This window comes from Sphaeramia orbicularis, chromosome 5, assembly GCF_902148855.1.
Source record: "Sphaeramia orbicularis chromosome 5, fSphaOr1.1, whole genome shotgun sequence".
Lineage (NCBI taxonomy): Eukaryota > Metazoa > Chordata > Actinopteri > Kurtiformes > Apogonidae > Sphaeramia > Sphaeramia orbicularis.
This window is the reverse complement of record NC_043961.1, coordinates 29,634,882-29,648,753: the sequence shown is the minus strand read 5'-3', so window position 1 is coordinate 29,648,753 and position 13,872 is coordinate 29,634,882. Positions and strand designations below refer to the sequence as shown.

General features: G+C 38.5%; 1 protein-coding gene across 3 annotated transcripts in view; it reads left to right on the top strand.

Moving 5' to 3' along the window:
• col7a1 (collagen, type VII, alpha 1) overlaps positions 1 to 8,511 on the top strand; it is an 89,936-nt gene extending 81,425 nt beyond the window's left edge. For 2 of the 3 annotated variants that reach the window (XM_030135290.1, XM_030135289.1), the window contains exons 115-119: positions 1,072 to 1,155; positions 2,292 to 2,417; positions 3,265 to 3,432; positions 7,509 to 7,688; positions 7,770 to 8,511. In XM_030135290.1, the coding sequence (XP_029991150.1) occupies positions 1,072 to 1,155; positions 2,292 to 2,417; positions 3,265 to 3,432; positions 7,509 to 7,688; positions 7,770 to 7,798 (587 nt within the window). In that variant the 3' untranslated portion in view covers positions 7,799 to 8,511. The remainder of the gene's footprint in view (positions 1 to 1,071; positions 1,156 to 2,291; positions 2,418 to 3,264; positions 3,433 to 7,508; positions 7,689 to 7,769) is intronic. The other variant, XM_030135291.1, reaches the window with a different exon arrangement.
• Positions 8,512 to 13,872: the final 5,361 nt, after the last annotated feature.

The following is a 13,872-nucleotide window of genomic DNA, read 5'->3' as shown; positions in this document are numbered from 1 at the left end:
GTTATTATGAATTATGTATTAGATGTAGATGAGCCAACAGTCTGCAAAAAATGCATTTTAAACATGCTTCGATTAACATTAGGAGGACGAAACTTATAGATGCACTACGCAATTTTTTATTTAGAGATATTGGGAAAAAATTCCACAATTAGCTTTTAGGATATATATATTCCAGTCAGATGTGACTCTGCTGCTCTTCTTTACACAGAAGCTTGGAACAGCACAGCCACAATAGCATCAAAGTGAATCAGATTGTGTATGTTTCTATTTAGCTGTTTGATTTGGACCAAGAGGAGAGAGTTCAGGCATTTTGCACAGGATTTGGCTCCTTTAAGAAAAAAAAACAACAAAAAACTCAATGGTAAACTTGGAGAAAAGTTGAACTATGTGTTTGCTAATGAATGCATGACTGCATCAGTGAATCAGCAAATAACAGCAGTGTGATAAGTGATGGTGAGGCAGCCTGTTAATAAATATGTAGCGTGACTGAGACGGAAGCCAACAGTTTCCTCATTTTTAATTATCGTGATTTATAATCACCAAAAAGTGGTCGTGTGGTCTGTAACTTACAAGTAAGTTACGGCCTAAGTCTGTGATGTCTGGTCAAATCACCTCTGGTTTGACATGGACTCTGACTTGAGTCGACACAAGTCTCTGGAGCAATGACTTGAGTCCAGAAAGGATTACAAACTGTTTTTGGAAGTGTTCTTCGCTGGTCAACCAATTTATAAAAGAGTCATAAGAAAATTTTAAGTTGTTTCAGTGGCGCACATATGTTTGCATTCTTCTAAATTGTTGACCGGTCTTGCAAAAACTGTAAATCCTTTTCAGTGTAATGATGTGTCTGTGGTCAGCTGGTGCAAATGCTTGAATGGTGGACTGATTTTTGTGCTGCTTTGGGGTTGTTGGCTTGTTGTTGTGTCTAAATGTTTTACTACTTGAATGATCTGTCCTTTATTTCTCATCATTTTGCCTTTCTGGTCCCCTCTTTTCTCCTCCCTGTATAACACTGACCCGGTCCCTCCCTTGGTGTCCCCGTTTGCTCCTTCTTGTCCTTTCTGGTTCTTTCAGGTTCAGGGCCAGACACTCGGCCCCAGCCAGCGACCAGAGCTATGCCTGTACCAGAGCAACAGCTGGTCGTAAAGGGTGAGGAGGGTGAGTGTGTCCGTCCACGGCCATGCTTGTTAGCCTCAGTCTGTCTGTCTGTCTGTGTGTTGGTCTGTCCCTAACGAACAGGAGGTGCTGTGTTTGGAGTCTTCTGAGCACTGGGTGGTTTTCTGATTAAGAAAACAGAGGACTCCATTGTGTTTTAGAATCACTTGTTTCTGAGCCTCATAGTCCATTGGAGTCATCACTGGTCTATTGGTTTTGGACCAATTCCTCTTCTCTATATAGAGCCTGTCATTAGGACGTTTCATTGTTCTCTCTCTCTGAAATATTATGCTTTACAGGGTTTCTCTGTGTGTGGGGGGGTAAATTAAAAATCTTTAACAGTCTAAACTCCAATCATTTAACATGTAGGACTTACAACTGACTTTGACAGCCTTTGAAAGTTTATTTTATTATTAACTTTTTCAATGTTGCACTCATATGAGTTTCTCTTTTAAGTTGATTTGGGAAAACAAATTAGTGTGTAGTGGTGTGGTGTGTGGGTATCTGCTCTCATGAAAGTTATAGTTATTCCTAAATGTATTAACTTATATTTGTTTCTTCTTCTTACATGAGCTAGTGCAAGTTGAATTTTCGGTTGGGTGATGCCTGCTGAAAAGAGCAAATTTGAAGCCTGGTGCACAGTGTGTAACAAAAAGCCCAAATTAGGACCTTTGGGTAAAAAAGGATTGGAGTTGCATATTAAGTCAGAAAAACATGAAGCTGCTATAAAAAAGCCACTAGCAAATGCCTGCCATCAGCCATTGTATTCACAATGAGAGCATTCTAAATGTCAGACTCTGATTTTACTTCATATCATGTATAGGCATGAAGTAAGTCTGATGAAGTCTTAAATCCAAGTGGCTGAAAGTTGAGCGAGTTCAGATGTTTTTGAACATTTCTTCACAGAGAGAAGCCTATGATTTTTTCCCCCTCACCATCTCTTATACTGTCATCATCTTAAAGGGAGATCTCTGAGACGACAGGAGGCTGGATCAATAAGATAAACAGGAAAAAAAAGTGAACCTTCCCTTTAATGTAGCTGATGGATTTCTTTCCGCCTTAAGCTCACAGTGTAGCAGCTCCAGCTTTAAAGAAAAGGAAAGGGTTCTCTCATTTGTGTTGTGCCGCTGCTGTTTCAGGTCGAGAACTACGTGTGGTGGTGAACACCAACGACCCAGACTATGAGCACATTTATTCCATCGAGGCCTACGACGACCCCTTGGAGGAGCTGCTATACTTCGCTCCATCTGCCAACCAGAGTGATGGTACTGTGCTTCATACTGCGTCCAACTCCTTACTGTAAAAGAGTCCAGGCCCACTGTGCAGTGAAGTAACACCTTCCCACACACTGAGCACTGCCTAATTAAGACAGCCTGTTCTCATGGATGTTTGTGAAATGAGCATAATATCTTACTTTCTTCCTTTCTTCAAAGGGAAAGTAATTTTTTCTCTCTAATATAACAGCTAGAAAATACTAAATGCTCAGCTTCAGCAATGACCAAGATCCCAAACTGAAAAGAAAATGATGGATGTGTCAGCTTTTTTCAAATTACATTATATGGCATGATAAAAGTGTTGAGGTTTTCTAAGTCCACACATTCAAGGGGGTAATTTATTTTGACTAAAAGACTTGAAGGAAAAGAAAAGACATGGTTCGACAAAAGCTGGATATTCCTTTAAGTTAATTAGTATGGTGACCCTAACATTAACCAAGTCTGATTATTTCCTAAAACTGAATGTTTATCTCTCTTTTTCATGTGATAAACAGAAGATGGCATGTCAAATTTTTGCCCATTCCCCATAATTCAGTTTATTCAACCAGTGTATAATCCAATTTGTGGCAGAAAAGCGCCTCTCATACTATGTGTTGGTTTTTCACTTTGTGCTCTTTTCATGACATTATGAAACTGTGGTGGTCTTGAGTGTTTCTCACACAGCTCGCTACAAGTGCACCCTATTTAGAGTCTGTGACCTTTCATGTTTGTAGTGTAGATGTTAATCTATGTCCCCGGTGTTGTCACATTAATGCCCTTTTCTGTTTTTGCTGAGTGCTTTGTTTGTTCATGCTTGTGTCGATATGTGTGTATGCATTATGTGTCTGTGTGTTGACAGGTGAGGCTGTCAAAGCAAAGTCTGAGAAATCAGTTGAATCAAAGAAATCAGACAGTGCTGATGTTCAGAAAGCAGCAAGAGTCGATGTTCAGAAAGCAGGCACAGTTAGACCTGTGACAGCAGTCAAGTCCAAAACAGTCAGGTCCAAGAGGAGTGTCACAGTGGAAGGTAAAACCAGCTTATGCACTGCTGTTCTGTTAAGGGATTTATTAAGGGATACTTCTTCCTGTCTGCATGTTTCAGTGCTGTTTTCATCACCTGCCTTGCTGCTTCAACTTATATACATTCTGCAAGTTGGTAGAATGGTAGGTAAAATAGAAATAAACAATGAAATCAGACCTAATTTAACCCTTTGCATCCATCAAACGTAAACCACCCAGAAGAACAGATGGCTTTCATGATCATTGATTTCAGTGGACGTGAGTATTTGTTTCAGTTGCAGTCATATATTATTTTAAGGTATGAAATCGGTGATTATCACCTTCATTTTCTTATTTTAAGTGATAAGATAAATGCAGCTTGACAGAGAATGTACCTGCTGCATGCTTTTCTCTCCCAGTTGTATTATCGTATTCTTTTTCTTTTCCACATAGGAGACGTACAGGTCATTTATTCTACAGTAGTGGACAAAAGTTTTCAGATACCTTTAAAATTTTACAAAATCTCAAATGTTATCATGAAATATTTTCAGAAAAATCTGTTTTGTGTTTTAAAAGATGTTGAAACTATTATCAGACGTACACAAACAAATGCATGTGATTTTGTATTGTTTATTATTAACAAGACAAAAATAACAAAACTAAATTCTTGAGAGTTTCAACATGTCATGCCCTGGATGTGTTTCATTATTTTGCTGAAACAACTAGATTTGACCTCGATGGAGCAGAGCATGTGCAGAGGGGAGCATGTGGGTTTGGAGAATGAAACAATACATGTTAGTGTTCAATGACTTAAGAGGGATTCTTAATGCAATATAGGACAAATGCATGGGTGAACAAAAACTTTCTTCCACCACCGTATTTGTATTCAAATGGGAGACTTTCATACAGGCCAATCAATAGCCAATCATAATGATCCAATAAGTATGTAATGTATGTCATGAGGCCATGAAACTGATGTCAGAGGTGTCAAGTAACAAAGTACAAATACTTCATCACCTTACTTAATTAGAAATTTTGGTTATCTTAGCTTACCCCATAAGCTCCTTGTCGGTGTCTTTGACACTATTGGACCATGGGTCATAAAGTTTTTTAACCTGTCGCTCACAACTGGTTTGTTTCCCAGCTCCTTCAAACAGGCCATCATAGAACCTAAACTAAAGAAAACCACACTGGACCCCACAGACTTCAAAAGCTACAGGCCCATTTCAAAGCTCCCCCTATTGGCCAAAATCCTTGAGAAAGCAGTGTCTAAACAACTTACAGCTTTTCTGGAGACACACCAGATCTATGACACTTTTCAGTCTGGGTTTAGACAACGCCACTCAACAGAAACCGCACTATTAAAAGTGTCTAGTGACATCCTGATGGCGGCTGACTCCGGGAAATCCACGGTCTTGGTCCTGCTAGATCTCTCCTCGGCCTTTGACACAGTGGACCATACCATAATGATTGAGAGACTGAGGGACCTGGTAGGGATGTCAGGTCCTGTGCTAGACTGGTTCTCCTCTTACCTGACCGGCAGAAGCTTCACTGTGTCAATAAACAACTTCCAATCTGACTCAGCGGATCTACTGTGTGGTGTGCCCCAAGGCTCTGTCCTGGGACCAGTCCTATTCTTACTCTATGTCCTCCCACTTGGCCACATTATCCGACAGTACAGTGATGTCTCCTATCATCTATTCGCGGATGACATCCAGATATACTGCTCCTTTAACTCCTCTGAGCCCCACAAACTGAGTTCCTTAATCAACTGCTTGTCAGAGCTGAAGCAGTGGCTAAATGATAACAGCCTCCAGCTGAACTCCAGCAAAACTGAGACCCTCATCATTGCCCCGGATAGTGCAATCCCAGGGATCAAACATCACCTTGGAGACCTGAGTTCCTCGGTAAAGACCAAACTGAGGAATCTGGGTGTCATCTTTGACCAGGACATGTCTTTAGAATTCTACTCCAAACACCTAGTCAAAAACTGTTTCTTCCACCTACGCAACATCTCCAAACTCAGATCTATGGTGTCCACAAATGAGCTCGAGATGATCGTTCACGCTTTCGTATCTTCTCGCTTAGACTACTGCAACAGCCTGTTTACATGCTTAAACAAGAAGGAGCTGGCCCGTCTACAGTTTGTCCAGAACTCTGCTGCCAGGCTTCTGACCTGCACAAACAGGAGAACCCACATCACTCCCATCCTTAAATCTCTCCACTGGCTCCCTGTTCTATATCGTCTTCATTTCAAAATTCTTGTGCTAACTTTCCGGGCCCTACATGGCCAGGCCCCTGCATACATTGCTTCCCTGATCCAGCCCTACAGCTCGACTTGTAGCTTGAGGTCTTCAGGACAGTACCTGCTGATGGTTCCACGGACCTGTTTTAGCACACGCGGTGACAGGTCTTTTAAAGCTGTGGCACCACGTCTATGGAATGACCTGCCTCTACACCTACGGTCCATGGACTCTGTAGAGAGCTTTAAAAAACACCTCAAAACCCTCCTGTTCAAAAAGGCTTTTTAGTCTCCCACCTGACCCAGGACCACCACAGACTGATTACACTCTATGTATTCATCATAACGTACTCCATGTGTCATCCCCCCCCCCCCCCAGTCTCTCTATATCTCTATCGCTCTCTCTTTTCTCCTCCTTTACTCTCTCTCTCTCTCTTTAACCCCAACTGGTCAAGGCAGACAGCCATCCTTCAGGAGTCTGGGTCTGCTCGAGGTTTCTGCCCGTTAAAGGGAAGTTTTTCCTCGCCACTGTCACCAATCACAAGTGTTTGCCCCTGAAGGATTCTGTTGGGTCTCTGTAAACTTAATTTGATTCTGATTTGAATTGATAAAGCACTTTGTGACTCTGTCTGTGAAAAGTGCTCTATAAATAAAATTTACTTTACTTACTTTACTTTATCTAAACTTGACTGGAGTAATTTTCAGCTGACTTTTTACTTCTACTCTTTGCATTTTCACACAATTATCTGTATTTTCTACTCCTTACATTTTGAAAATAGCCTCGTTACTCCTATTTCATTCTGGCTTGTCATCATTGAAATTAAAAAAAACTACCCAGATAAATTCTGCTATCCGGATTGTGGTTGGATGAGAAGTATAAACATATATCATTCCGTATATGTACCTGCACATGACACGCATCATGTCACGCTCCAGCAAGGACATAACAGACGTATGTAACCTAGTATGAAGATGTCCGTGACAGACTCAAGAGAACTTGAGTGAAATGTCCCAACCACTCGACTATACAGACAACCGTACAAGGGTCATTGTTACTAAGCCTGCCCTGGGTACACCAGTGTTCTTGTCCAGTTTTGTTATCTTCCATCCGTTGCCCTCGTAGATTCCTGCAGCTAAGCTTGGATGTGCATTTACATTCCAATAAAGGTTAAAGAAAACATGACTCTGAAGTTGGATTTTTTGCACCATCACAATACTTATATTCAACTAGTCATCATATCTTCCGCTCTGTTAAACACATGTTAATGCTCACTAGTACACATATATGGTTCTTTAATGCATTTGCATTGAACTAAAATGTGTTCATTTTCAATGGGCATATATGAAGCTGACACAGGTAGCCTAGTGCATCCCAAATTTTTCAACATTAACATTTTACTATAACATTATAGTCATTATGGACTTTAGAAAAATGTGTTTTAGGGGAGGTGGGGTAGTGCACTATAGGCCCCTGTGGCGCGGATTTTGTCCTAATGGCATTTTTTTCCCCTTACATTTACTTTTATACTTTAAGTAGTTTTGAAGCCAGTACTTTTACACTTTTACTTGAGTAAAAAGCTTGAGTTGATACTTCAACTTCTACAGGAGTCTTTTTAAACCCTAGTATCTATACTTCTACCTGAGTAATAAATATTGAATGTGATACTTGTGACACCTCTGACGGATGTTTTATGAGATGAAAATCTTACACTGGTACATTTCTAGTGGTTTCTCTGTCACTCCCTTAATTTCTGCTGCTGTTTGTTTTTGCATGGCCTGCTCTCTTGTCATTAGTTTACTCCTGTCATTAGTTTAATTTTCTCTTTGTCTGTACACTCTCATCACATGTGTATGTTCTGCAGCTCCAGACCGGTGTCAACTGCCCATGGATGAAGGGAGCTGTGGACGATACACTTTACGCTGGTACTTTAACAGTCAGGTTCAGGCCTGCAGACCGTTCATCTACAGCGGCTGTGAAGGAAACGACAACCGCTTCCTCCACCCGGAGGAATGTGTGGACGTCTGCCTCAGGGGGGTCGAAGGTAGGCACACATACTGTATGCACACCTACATTTCAGTTTATATTGATTATACTTGAACTAACATCTGATATGTTAACGCAGGTCCTCATCCCTTAAAGAAAGCACGATGATTGTGGCCATCTCCTCCTCACCATGAGAACGTTAGCCTTTACATAGCTTTTATCAATCATGTGTAGGTGGTAAAGATATATTTTTGTTTATTTATTGTTTGTGTAACCCAATTTCAGAGCTTCCTTGCTTTACCATAAACAATTGAAAAGACACAATTGTATTTATAAAGGGTTAAAAAAGGATATTGATATCTTTTTTGCAGTAGGGAGAATAACATTTGCACACTGAAGCAGAGCGTCTTTGTTTTTTTCACACTACACCCTGTTTTTCTCACTTAAATTTGCTATAATTTTGTGGTGCTATTGTACTTTTGTTTGTTTTGTGTTACAGATTTACAGGCAATGGCCAAACTACCTGACACCTTATAGTGTAATGTAATATTTCTGAACTAAATACCAGTTTATAGAGTGAACAAATGGCAGCAGGTCAGCTAAAGAGTGCTGCTTCACAAACGCAAGTGTCAAAATACAAGGCTGTATTATGAGACCAAAGAAGAAGAAAGTTTAGATTCATTCTTATAACTGAGAAGTCATAACTAAGACACAACCAAATTATGTAACACTAATAGTGACAGGAAGAACTCCATTAAAACAGACACATGCTGCTAATTAGTACTGAACTTACTATGACTCATTTGTCCCTGCTTTTTTAATTCTGACTTGAGAAGCGGTGCCTTGAATTTTAATGTATCCAGGGGGAAGTCTAAAAAAAACACAACCTGAATTAGAATAAACCAAGAAGATGCTGTAAAACACTGCATGCATTCCAGGATATTTTATGGAATAAAATAAGTGACATGACCTCAGCGTAGTATATGGAATATTGTGTTAAAAAGTGTTTTCTCTGTTTTCCAATGCCCTGTATCCTGTAGTCCACTTCATAAAAGAACCAGCTGTGGTGCCTGGAGGTATTTTTCCATAGTGTAGATGAGCATTTCAAAGTTTTGTCATACTGATAGCCTTCCAGTTATGTTCCTCAGCATGAACTGCAGGACTTGGGTGTAATCTTTAAAAGAATATATGTTATATTCATGTTGATTGGTTTATGATATTCTGAACTTTAAAGTTTCTGATTAACCACATCTTTAAATGCAATCATATTGGGTATATATGAGCATTGCTATGGATTACAAAAGTGAAACTACTGAGTGAATCATTAGGTTTCCTTTAAGCTCGAGTCCCTATGAAATTATCCCTGTAAAGCCTGAACCATTGAATCATTGACAGGTAATTCCAGTTCTTTGAAACTGGAGCCTTTATTGGTCCTTCTGAACAACCACAAAATTTTTTTTCAAATATCAGTTTCCATGAATGAGTTTAAATTTTGTATCATATTTGATACATCAGGTCTCAATGCTCAAATATTATTATTATTTTTGAACAAACAAAAACATAATATAACACAAACATGTCTAACAATAGTAATTCCTTTTCAAAATTGGCAAAGTTCTTCCTCCTTCGTCATTAATGGCAGTCTTGTAGTGTCACTGGAGAGGCCTCAGATGAACGAATTCCTCCCTCCTGGTGGATTATCCATGTATTGCATGTATCTAATTGTATACATTAGGTTTTTCAAGAAAAAAAAATATCACACTAATCATGTAGAGGGCTTCAAAATTCAGATATCAAATATGATACGTTTGTTGTTGTAGGGTTAAATTTTATACATTTGTTACAATTTAATGGACGGTGCAGCACCATTATATGACTAACAGCAGTACAGAGAGTGTCAGTGTAGTCCAAAAATGCACATTTTACTAACTCTGGCACTTTGTAACTGAGCTTTAAGCTCAGTGACTTGACATCTTGGTCGTTGAGTTCTCCTCCCAAAGGCAACTTCTTTTTCCAATATAACTATAATTAGTTAAATTGTGAGATAACTATGTTAATCTAAGTCTTAGTTCAGTCTATCTCTGTCTGTTGCTGATGACCATTAAACCTCCTCTCTGCTCTAGAAAACAGAATAATTAGTACGCAAACACAAAATATGTTGTGCTATCACTATGAATATAGTTTTATCATTTGTGTTAAATATGAAGAATCGAGCACAATATTCTGCCAATGTTTGTACATATTGTTTTATTAAATGGGGGGAGTTGTGTTTTTTCACAACTGCATGTTTACCTGCCAGAAAAAGGTGCTATTTCAAAGGTATTTTTATACTGTGTATCAAAGATGGAAGCTTGTGTTCTGAGACATTTATAAGCATTTTTAATAAACCACGTTTGAATAACCTGTATTTATTCCTTCCTTTTATTTGTTCATCAGCATGTACTTACTGGAATCATAATGTAACATGAAACTATATAGAAAATATACATGTATGTACCCACTCGATGCTCAAGTACACTTAAACATGTGGCCTGTGAGCAGACAACCAAAATCAAAGAATAAGTCTCAGTTTAATTAAAATAATGTTGACACTTACATGCGTGTTTTAAGATCGACACAGGAACTGAACATCTCCAATCATAGCAATTCTTCCAGATAATTTTTCAATCAGTGGGGTTAATGCAGAAGATGAGGAGAAAAGAAATCAAGTGTGTGTCCGTGTGTGTGCCTGTGTGACTGATCTAGACGTTCTAATTTCATCAGCATATTTTATTAATGAGAGGATTTTCTGCTTGTTGGCCACGACTCCTCCTCCCCTGGTTTTCCATGCTCTGTGCCCTCTGCTGATTTCCCCTGGTGGGAGAAACACTGACTCTGTATTCACTTCATCACACATCAACAGGCCTCACACAGCGCCACCGTCAACTCCTCCTCTCCCTTTACCTTGACTTTAATTTCACAAAGTTATCTCCGTCAGTGCCTTGTCACGCAGTAGGCCTGCAGAGACCGTAGGACAGCTTTAACATATGCACACGGTGGCAAAGACAAGATCGGAGAGTGATTTTGCATGTAAAGATAAACAGGTGAAAAGGGTTTTGAACTGTTCAGGTAACGGACAAAGGCCACTGTACAGAAATGTAATGTCAAAATAAACCACATCCTGCGGAACGCTCATCAGAATATGGGAAGCTAACATTGTTTGTGGAGGTTATTGTATAATTTTCAGTCTTGAAGTGGTAGCTGAATTTGAATGAATGGTGCCAGAGTTTCTTACACCTATAAGTGTAACATATCTAGATATGATAACATGTAAAAGACACAAATTTAACTAGAAAAGAGCTCAGAAACACAGGTCAGACCTCTGTCAATACCAGTAATCCACTCTATTCACTCCACAATATTATTAAACCACAAATTATGACCTTTCTTTTCCTTGCATTTGACATTCGGTACCAACACTGTATTTAACTAAAGACATCTAGACTAAAGATGAAAGATTCCAGTCTGGAAATATTTCAGGACCTCAGGTTAATTGAATGAAGACCAGAGGCTGATCTGTTTGACTGGAGTCCTATGGGAGAAGTGGTGCAGGTCACTGAATAATCTATTAACTATTATGGGAAAACTGTTGTTTCCATGACAATTACAATGAACAGCAAATTACAACACTACATATGATCTAACATTTAAATTTAGCATATTGTGATATAAGGTCTACAGTCTGTCATGTAGCCAGAACATGGACCAAACACAAAAGCATTTTTGTTTTGCATTGTTTTAATTTTTTTGGTTTGTTTTTTCTTTGTATGTTTGTTTGTTTGTTAACACTCTAGGAGCAAAACTGTTAGTTGAATTCATACTAAATTTGGTTTATAGATTGCCAGTGACCCAGAATGGATCTCATTACGTTTTGGGAAAACTAGGTCAAACTTCAAATTTTTATGAATTTTTAAAATCTTCCCATTTACTTATAATAAAATTACTTATATTACTTATACTAATTATTACTTATAATAATATGTATGTATATAATAAATATGTGCGAGGGCCAGGGTTTGTTGTGCCTGGCACTACTTGTTATATCTTTCTTCATCATATCATCAAAACCAAGTTAGCATAAAACTCACCAAACTTGTCTCTAATCTCCATCACAGCTCAGAAATTCACCCTGCTGAACCAAAACCCCAAATGTTATAAACATTAGGAAGGGATTTGGTGATGTCAAAGAACTGATATTGTTTGTGCCTGGTTACATGTACACTAAAACTTAGATCATTATCCGATTTCTGGAGTTATCAGATTATTCAAATGATCATGTCAACAGTATAATCTGGTATGTTTTATCAGAAAACTGCACTTATCTGATTATGAAAAACTGGATGATGACACGTGGATTTCTCACCAAAACTCCCATGTCTTCATACATGTATACATGTTAATCTGATTTATTTTATTTTTTTACATCAAAGAAATTGTAGAAAACGGGAGTGATGTGTCGTCAAGCATGAGTGGAATACAATAACAGGAAGTTTGAGTCTATTGTTTCTATGTATGTCACTGTGGATGTACTCCAAAAGAAATCCAATAATAGACTGAAATGTATAAACCAGGGTTTTTCGATTATTGCATTTATGAAGTACATGTAAATGCGTCAGATTGTTTCAATTATCTCATTACTCCTCATTATGAGACTTTTATGGTCATGTAAATGGGTTCATTGTGATACAACGGGTCAGAGTAACAGACAGGAAGCTTAAGATAATTAGCTGCAGATTCACCATTATATTTCCATCATCACTGAGAACAACCAGATTGGAATCTTCTGCCTTTAGTCTGAATATCATTGGTTTGACTGATTCACTTTTCTACTGCTCTGTTGTTAGCCTGGGACTCTGGACTCTCCAGTGTCAAAAAAGAGAATAAAGAACAAGTCCGTGTTATACCCTTTTTTTATGGATCTGCTCCATAATTTAAGGGGTTCCTCCTTGGCTCATGTCTTACCTTTCCACCAAGTTTCATGAAAAGCAGCGAGGTAGTCTGTGTGTAACCCTGCTGATAAACACAAGTGATCTTTTAACTTCCTTGTCACACATGATTAAGCTCCAAGGATGTTTAACTGTAATAAGATCTGGACACGAGCTTCTTTCAGAGTGAGGCTAGAATGCTGTGAAAGTATATGAAAAACTCACATAAAAAGTATATGAATTGCAGAGAACGCTAAACAGCAAACAATGAGTCGACCAAAACATCAAATCCACATATTACTGTCAGTTTTAATATGCTGTGATAACATCCTTTACTCCTTTGAGAAGGGTTTTATTAAGATTTGCGGAAACCTGGCTGGGATTTGCTCCCAGACACAGGAGCATTACTGAGGCCAGGTACTGATGCTGAGCAATAAGGCCTGGCTCAGTGCCCCAGTTCATCCCAAAAGTGCTGCATGGGGTTAGGTTTATGTGTTAGTAAAGGTCTGCTCCTCCAAATCAAACTGTAAAAATACTTTATAGTCTTTAGGAATGTGTGATACGTATGGGATCTTTGTCAAATACATATACAATTAAGCAAGATGCATTTACAATTAAGACTAATCTACTTGAAATTGTATGGTAATGTGGAATCAGTATAATTAAACACTTTCCCTGATGAAATAAGATTTCTTACAGACAAAGCGTAAGAGTTTTTACACGTCTAAATGGAATAAACATTTCTCTAATGCTCTAAAATATTCCATTCTTGACAAGTTTTTAGACGTGGGGTCACCTCTCATTTGTGAAATTGCACTTGTGATAACAACATAAATGAGCTGATTTGTTTTTGTACTTCTTTGAGCTATTCTCTAAATAATGTAATAATGCAGGTGCTAAATAGTATACTTTCTAGTCATATAAGACAATGAAAACCCAAGCACTTAAGCCCACCACAAACTGAGGGAAACCATGCATATAATCTCTATTCTCTAACATAAAACTTAAATTTATTCTGGCTTGTATCGATTATGCATTATGTATGAATTCATGTATAGTTTGTCACACTAGTCTGCTTCCTGCCTTTGCTTCAATCTGCTCTATCCATCTTGTGTGTATGTATGTGCATGTGTGTGTTTGAACACTTACTGCCACACATGGGTATTTCATCATGATTCGTGTGTGAGAGATACATTTCACATATCCTAAAAATAGCATCCGTCACCGATTTCAACAGACGTAATAACTAGTCAGCTTTACACAAGGCGCCAAAGCCTT